At 42.9% G+C, this 8,468-nt stretch overlaps 1 protein-coding gene across 1 annotated transcript in view; it reads left to right on the forward strand.

Moving 5' to 3' along the window:
• Nucleotides 1–8,025, forward strand: part of LOC138165121 (leucine--tRNA ligase, mitochondrial-like) — a gene marked incomplete at its 3' end in the record, with an annotated part of 30,625 nt that extends 22,600 nt beyond the window's left edge. The window contains exons 5-9 of the mRNA XM_069093279.1: nucleotides 56–156; nucleotides 1,630–1,812; nucleotides 2,791–2,960; nucleotides 6,637–6,714; nucleotides 7,914–8,025. Of these exons, the coding sequence (XP_068949380.1) occupies nucleotides 56–156; nucleotides 1,630–1,812; nucleotides 2,791–2,960; nucleotides 6,637–6,714; nucleotides 7,914–8,025 (644 nt within the window). The remainder of the gene's footprint in view (nucleotides 1–55; nucleotides 157–1,629; nucleotides 1,813–2,790; nucleotides 2,961–6,636; nucleotides 6,715–7,913) is intronic.
• Between the last annotated feature and the right edge of the window lie 443 nt (nucleotides 8,026–8,468).

Below are 8,468 nucleotides of genomic sequence, written 5' to 3' on the forward strand. Positions count from 1 at the left end.
GTCTGTTTTGTTGTTGTTTGAATATTTGTTTCCTTTTCCTTTTATCTTTGCTCAGAGAACCTTTTCATAAGCTGCTGGTTCAAGGCCTTATCAAAGGGCAGACCTTCCGTCTACCATCTGGCCAGTATCTGAAGAGAGAGGAAATTGATCTCACTGGTAAGAAACAATATGGAAATGTGGTACAGGTGCGGCCAGAAAGCCCGAGGCTGGCTTAGAGAAGAAGGGGTGCTACAAGTCATGGCTACCTGACAAATCTAGGACCAAAACACATTGGCCTTGCCATCCCTTGACTAGAGATTGACTCATTGTGTGGCCAAGGGGAGCTCACTCAACCTCCCTAAAACCACTTCTCCTTGTGGGGCTTGGATTGAAATGCCCTACAGGCATTTCCAGTTCTGAAACTGTCATCAAAATCAACAGTCATTCAGGAAGCCCCTGCTGTGTGCCAGGCACTGTGCTTGGGATGATGGGTACAAGGACAAAGAATGTCACGATCCCTGTTCTCAGAGGGAATGACGTATTTGTCATCAAATAGCACCAGCATTGATTCAGCACGATTTTATTGTTTTCCTGAGCTGCGTCTGGCCAGCACAAGTAGCACTGCCCGGAGAACATCATCCTCAAATAATGTTGGACAGCCCAGAGGTTGCCTCGTTTTGTACAGGCCATGGCAGAACTGAACCGAGAGGTCCCACACTGCTACCTTCAGGAGATCAAGGGCTCCTAACAGGTCTTTATGTTCCTTAGAGCCTCAGAAAATCTGAATCTAGCACTTCTTTAAGGCAATTAGCAGGCCCCAGACAAGCTGCAGCATAAACTTCCCTTAGGTCCCCAGGGCCCTGACCAAGCTCCTGTCTCCTTTCTTCTTCTCCCATACAGCTGTTTTCCCTTCACTCCTTACCATTCTCTCTGCCTCAAGGAATTTTTATTGACAGCACTTCAGGTGGAAAGATCAGGGTATGGCTGAATGCTTGCCCTAAATCCAGAACAGAGAGACTTAGAAAACAAATACTAATGTATTCTTTCCTGCACTTTTCCTTAGTCATTCCAATGAACATGAAATCATCATTTAAAGTGAACACAAAGGAAATGACTGTTTTGCTATTAAAGAGAGAGCAAATACAATACACTTTCATATTGCAATGACTGCCCTTGTCTTATTTGGGACAAACCATTTCCTCTCTCTGGGCACCATTTTCCTTCTCTCTAAAATGAGGGGATGGGACTGGATGATTCTCCAAAGTCCCTCTCACCTCTCGCATTCTCTGCTTCTACATCTTGTCCTTGTTCCCACCTCTACCACATATGTACTGGCTGTGTGGTCTTGTGTCTCTTCATTCATGAAATGAGCCATGTAGATGATATCTTCTATAAGGTTCTTTATAGCTATTAATCCCCTGCAACACTATGGCTCCTGAAGAAAATGAGAGTGGAGTGGGGTGGATTTTATTTGAAAAGGAACCCTTTTCATAGTATAACACACTGAGAAAGGCTTTAGGACATGTATCATACAAACGGTAAGGGCTGTTGAAATGGACACTTTTGCTTGTCACACATCCAGTGATCACTTTTGTATGTTGGTTTCACTGAGTTCTTTATTCCAGATAATATTATAATTCTTCTCTCTAGGTGAAGAACCTGTTCATGCAAAAACCAAAGAAAAGTTAGAAGTGACGTGGGAAAAAATGAGTAAATCCAAGTACAATGGCATCGATCCCGAGGAAGTGGTGAAGCAGTATGGAATTGACACTGTGCGATTGTACGTCCTCTTTGCGGCCCCTCCAGAGAAAGATCTCCTGTGGAATGTGAAAAGTAAGGCATCCTGCCGCTCACTCCTGTACTTGTTTAGGGAAGCCTGCTTCAGGCCATGAAGGAGGCTGAACGAAGCTAATCTTTGAGAGTAACAAGAATGAAGAAAGTCCAGCATCTCATGAGGCCAAGACCTGTCTGCCCCATACCCAGTCCTATGAGCTGATTTTATTCAACATTTGCCATAGGGCTGCTTCAGTCCAAAGAGTCCATTCCCTTCCAGAAGGGACCTGAGAAATCTGCCCCAAACCTGGTTTACCTTAAGCCTCAAGAACTTAGGAAGGGGAGCTTGTCCCAGGCCAGCTTCCAGATCACCCTCAGAAGAAATCTATCATCCCTCAGGTCCTTGACATTAGAAATGACATGACAGGAATAATTATCTTAGGATTGTTTTGTCCCTGAATAGATTACATAAGAGCCTCTCATTCTGTCATTACCAGCTGTATGATCTGAGTCCAGAGGTAGACTTGCCCAAGAAATGGTAATGGGAGGATGGAAGACCCTAGGCAAGTCACTAAACCTTTCCAGGCCTCACTTTCTTTATTCATAAAGACGAAGGGAGCCAGCTCTGTGATCTCCAATGTCCCTTAATGATTGATGTCTCTGTGGCTTTGTAAGTAAGCAAAGAGAAGGACTGGGACTTGTTGTACATAGTCCACACCTTAAGTTTGAGTGCTGGCTAAAAATGAACCTCATTGTCATTTCTCTGTCCCTTCTCCAGTGGGTATTGTATGTGAATGGAAGGACCAGTTGTCCAGGTTGCTCTAATTAGCCTCAGTCCTGAGTGAGCTGTGGCCTTTGATCCTCCTGTCTCTGTGCTGTGAAACAGGTGCAGCTGTTGATCTGCCACCTCCCTCACAGCACAGGGGGAACACATCTGATAGCCGGTGGGTAGGAGAGAAGACAGCCTCACTCTTTCTGCTTGTTTTTAAATTAACCAAATATTTTCTGTTCTTTCCCGTTTCCTGGCACTATCCTCAGCTGATGCTCTCCCCGGGGTGCTGAGGTGGCAGCAGCGCCTCTGGTCTGTGACAACCAGATTCATCGAGGCCAGGGCTTCTGACCAGGTGCCCGACCCTCACTTACTGAACCATGAGGAGCAGGTGGAAGCCAGGAACCTTGGGGACTACAGGAACTCCATCGTCTCCCAGGTCAGAAACCGGGAGCCCTCGCGGGCCCAGAGGACAGTGCCACTGCTTAGCCCTGTCTGATTTCTGTAGTCTTCTTGCCCAGACCTCGGCTTCCCTCCAGGACCATGACTTAGAGCAGTCTTGATTCCACCTTGTGCCCCTATCTGCAGTGCCTTCTTATTGTGGCAGTCTAGACCTTGTCCATAGTTGTTGTGTAGCAGCTTGGGTCCCCACAACACACATCATCAGGAGGGAATGTCCTGGGGAGAAAATACATTAAAGTTGCCTTTCAGGAGTGAGGCTCCAGGTCTTGGAACATTTGTCTCTCAATTGTAATTTAGACAAATGCAGCTTCCTTGTTACAAAAACAAACACACAGCTAACCTAAACAATGAATTGCAATCTCATTATGTTAATACTGCCACAAAAGTCATATTTCAGAGAGGCATCGTGGTGTAGTGGTTAGAGCCCGAACAAGAACTGGGGTCACATCCCATCTCCTGACTCACACCAGCTGGATGACCCTGGTGGGGGGTCACTTTACTATTCCATGCCCACAGGCAACTCCCTGAGACTCTCAGTTTCAGAATTGGTGATGCCTGTTAGAGAATTCTCTATTTCTCTAGGCCTTCCCTATACCAATACAATCACAGATCTGACTGAAAAGTAGAAACGACCCTGTGTTTTCAAGGGCTGCCATGTCTGTGGATCCCAATGAGCTTAGGTAGATCTTCCTAATTCATGAAGGCTTCAAGTAACCACCCAGCAAGAGACAGTGCTTTTGATCCAAGAACCAGTCTAGCTCAAATCATAGGTTTATAACCAAGTTAGCAGCCAAGTAACAGATTATGGAGACCTAGCAACTCGTAAGGATGATCTCTTAAAATATAGAAAGGCAGTGCTCTTCATTGGGAGTGAGAGGACTGTCCCCAAAGAAACCAGAAATCCTCAAACTAATAAAATTATGCAAAATCATGAGATGTTTTCCCATCTCCAGCACTCCCTGGGTAACCTTAGACAAGCCCCTAATAAGGAGCTGGGCCTAGATGGCCTCTGAGAGCCCTTCCTTTTCTAGACCTATGGTCAGTCCTGGGCTGCTTGAGCTAGAAAGGACCTTAGTGACGCTCTCATCCAGCCCCCCTCAGTCTTCAGATAAAGACACTGAGATTCTGAGAAGGTGAGGAACTTGAACCCAGTTTTTCTGACCCCAAACCTAGCAGTCTTTCCACTGGGTCATGACTCTTGTGAGTCCTGTGACAGAGCTCACTTTTGCAGGTAAGTAACTTCAAAGTCCAGCTATTACTTTTTGGCAATGGAGATGATAATACCCATTTTCTACGTAAAAAAGAAATATAGGGGTAGATTCAGTTACCATTTTAACCAGATGGTTTTTTTTAACAGTATTATGACATTCAGCTGCTTTTGAGAACGAAAAGAAAAAATGTTACAAATCCTTGGAAGAAAGAACTTGAAAATTCTATAGATGTTTCCTTGCTGGGCATCTAGCCCATACCCAAAATTCCTCTGTCATCAAATTTGAGTGGAAAAAGATGAAAATTGGTTTGTAGATATGCTGACTCAAGCCTTTAAGTTCAACCAATTTTTCATTTACTTGGGCCCAAATATATGATTGTATCAACATGGAAACATTTCTCCTTCCTAACCTAAAATGGCCCTGTTTTCAAGGGTGGCTCTTTTTTTAATGATTCTTCCCAAATTTTTTTTTTTTTTTTTAATGTTCAGTGAAAGGTTTTTAATAATTTACTGAATGAATTTAATAACTTGAGGGATGCTTGAGCAATTATTTTATCATTAAATATTTATTTTCTGTGCCCCAAGATTTTTAATTACTTAATTCAGTGGATTGTGACGTTTTAGTGAATTTTGCAATCTTGAATTTTTTAAAAGGTGTCACATGCTCATTTTTCTTCTAAAGGTAAAAATGAGCAGAAAAAAAAAAGACTTATATTCATTCAATTTTATTATTCCTCTTGTTTTGATTCCATGTTTCTTAGGTAAAAAATGATCTTAGCCTTCTCCTCAGTCTTTTATACTGTGTGGATTAAAGGCATCTAACCGAGGGTTTCTGTTAAGGAACATCTAGCTGACCACCCACCACGTCTTTGTTGTTGATTATTATATATTTTTAAACAACTTCTTTGAGCCATCCAAAGTATGGTTCCGAGAGTTCTTGCTCTCTAGTTAGTCTGCCATATTAGTTATTTTTGGGTGCCCTTCCTGACATTATCTCTTCTTCCTACAGTCTACCCTCTAGCCAAACTGGATTACTTATGAGCTCTTCTCCTGACTCACCCTTCCCTCTCCCACCTCCATGCATTAATCCAGATTGTAATCAGACTGAGCTCCCTCCTCATGCAAAATTCTTATCTTTCTCCAAGGAGCATCCTGAGTGGCCCCGATTCAGTGTGGCCTCTCATGATCTCTCCATATGCTAGTGCCCTTTCTCTCCTCAAGTGACATTCCATGTACTTATCTTCATACATGTTAGAAGTAGAATATAAGGTTCTTGAGGACAGAAACTGTCTCATTTTTTGTACCTAGAGGAGTACTTGCCGTATACTAAGCACTTTGTCATTGAGTAACGCTGTATTAAGTGTTACAGAGGATAGGCTACCTTCAGAAAGTCTGAGGTCTAATAAAGGAAGCAGCTGATCACAAAACAATATAAGAATACTTAGACGCCAAGAACCTCCCCCAAAGTAGAAAGCCTCCACTAGCCTCTGACACACGCTGCCAGGCTGGAAGGATTTCGAGCCCTGACCTGGTTGTGGATGTGGATTGTCTGTTGTCCAAGGGGTCTCATCACCAGGCTGACCTGGGGGCGGAGGGGAAGGGTGTGACTTTTTTTTCTCCTGTGATAGAGAGGGTTTGACCCATTTAGGGCTTGTCCTCATGACATTATTGACCCTTAAAGCACTGATGTGTTGAAATATTCACGTGTGCACTAATTACATATGTGTATATGAGTGCTCTGCAGTTATCACAACATGTCAGAAAGAGCTAGGGAAGAAGGACCCCCATTTGGTTAAGACACCCGCCACACCTGAGTTCTGAACCTTCATTAAAGACACTTCTTTGTACTGTCAGGCATTCTCTTTAGCAACGTCTGTGTTAATTATTCAAGATCATGTGTGTACATTCATTCAGCAAAGTTTTGTTAAGATGGTGTTATGTACGCATAGCCACGCTAGATACTGGGGAAGATGAAAAGGGATGAAGTTCTTACATTCAGAGAACTGACCGTCTATTTAAAGCATCAGCATGTATATAAACAGATACTATCTAAATTAAAATGGACTCAATAAAAGAGAGCTCAGAATGGCATGGAAACTTTGGGGAGGGGTCTCAACATCCCATCTGGGCCTGGAAGGAAAGCAGTGGTCTCCAGGCACAGAGATACACAAGGAATCAGACCAGACGTGTTTGAAGGTGCAGGAGAGGGTAGCACAGTGTCAGGAAGTGACTAATTGTTGGTTAGAGAATCACAGCATTGATTCATATCATCAAAGATGATACTCATCTAATTCAACATTTCTGTATAATCAGCAGGGTTTGAAATCCATGTAAGGGGAGGGAACATACATAGTGATGAAGCCTCGAATCCTTCAAGTTTTGAAATAATTCTATTATGACATAAAAAGTAATTTTATTGAAAGTGGATTCCTCTCACCTCTAGGTTACTACCCATTTCACAGAAGATTTCTTACTGAATTCTGTGGTTTCACACCTGATGGCACTCAGTAATGCACTCTCGGTAAGTTTTCTGACTTTTCTAACTCGTAGCAAATTCAACAAGCATCCGACATCTAGCCAACCATGTGTGACATAGCAAACTCTGAATGCTTTTAGTGTGAAAAGAAAAGAGAAATGATGAAAAAATACTTAAACAGAATTAGAATTAACTATATTGTTGAATAATTTATAAAAATAAATTTCTAGCTTTTAAAAATATGTGTATACATAAATATATATATACATACACATATACATATATAAAACCTCAACTTAGTCATGGAATTGAACATTTTTTAGGTTGGAGAGTCCTGAAGCATGATCTGATCCAGCTTTTTCATTTTACAGATCAGGAAATTGAGCTGGGGTTGAAGAGAGGGGGCCGTGGGGCCTGTGTGGGGTCACAATGCACACACAGTCTTAGCTGTCCTCACTGATACTCCGTATTTTTAGAATTTGACTGGATCAGAGAGGATCTGTGTCTGAAATCAGTCTTTGTAGCAGTGAGCCTGGCTCTGCCTGTGAAGGTCAGTGCTCCTTCACATTTCTCAGGAAAATGGCCATATCTCTTCAGAGCCCCTGTCAGAGTCTCTTCTGCACCTCACACAAGGGAATAGACCCCTCGATGTAGTTTTCTTTTCACCTTTTACATACAAAATAGAGCATTGTGCTTCATGCAGCTTTTAAGTTTGGCCAAAGTACTCTAATTATTTTAATCCCTGGGGAGATCTCGGAGGCATCCTAAGTGGGTCAGGAGAAATGCTGAGCTGGGTGTGACTTGTGAGCACTGCCCCTCCCCTCAGACTATATTGCCAGCTCCCATCTCACCTTCTTCCTGGCTGCCCCTCCCCTGTATGTCCCACACTGCATCCTGGCCCACTTGCTGTGTTCTCATTTCTCTCCTCTCTGTTCCCAGTTTTATGCCTCAGGTGTAAACCCAATTATTTCTGAAATGAGCAGATGATATTAGGGAAAGCTGAGTGGTCTGTTTGTTTCTTCGTTTGCTTTTGGTAGCAGGCCCAGAGGGGTCACAGGATGTCAATGTCTGAGAACACCTAAGAGTTCTCTAAAGTACACATGGTAGATGGATAAAGATTTGTCACACAGTGGGAAAAGATGGAAAGCTGAATTTTTTGCTCATTATCCCCACATCACTGTAGAATATATCCGTAAGCTTTTATGCCTTGGGGGTATTATCATTTTTTTCCTTTTCTTCCGTAGCAAACTTCTCAAAAAGTCGTTCTACACAGTCCAGAATTCGAGGATGCTTTGGCCACCGTCTGTATAATGGCCTCACCATTGGCCCCTCACATAACCTCAGAGCTCTGGGCAGGTATTTGATGCTTTCATATTATTAACAGAAATCCCAAAATGGCAGGTCATTTTCACTCCCCCGTGGACAGTTGTTTTAAGTTGTGAAAGTGGAAATTAATAAGATTCAGTGAGATGCCTTTCTCACATCCCAGGTGACTGTAGCAGCAAGCACCCCAAGCGTCCTCAGGGTTTGCAGCTACCACAGGTTCTTGGATCTGCTTTGTTAAAGGAAAGCAACTCAAAATGGGTTAACAAGCTTACTTTAATCAGTCAGACATATATTGTTTACCTTGTTCAGGAGAAAAGGTCAGCACCCTGAACCTCAAAGTATACAGGCATAATTATCAAGACAGAAACATCAAGTAGACAGATTTCCAAACTGTCCAACCATTACATCCATACCCAGTCAACATCTGGGTTTCCACATTCTGGGTTTTTCAAAGCCGGGGGACTCTCAACAAC

Source organism: Petaurus breviceps, unplaced genomic scaffold (assembly GCF_028583685.1).
Source record: "Petaurus breviceps papuanus isolate PSGF00001 unplaced genomic scaffold, PetGlider_PUasm1.0 207369, whole genome shotgun sequence".
Taxonomy (NCBI): Eukaryota; Metazoa; Chordata; class Mammalia; order Diprotodontia; family Petauridae; genus Petaurus; species Petaurus breviceps.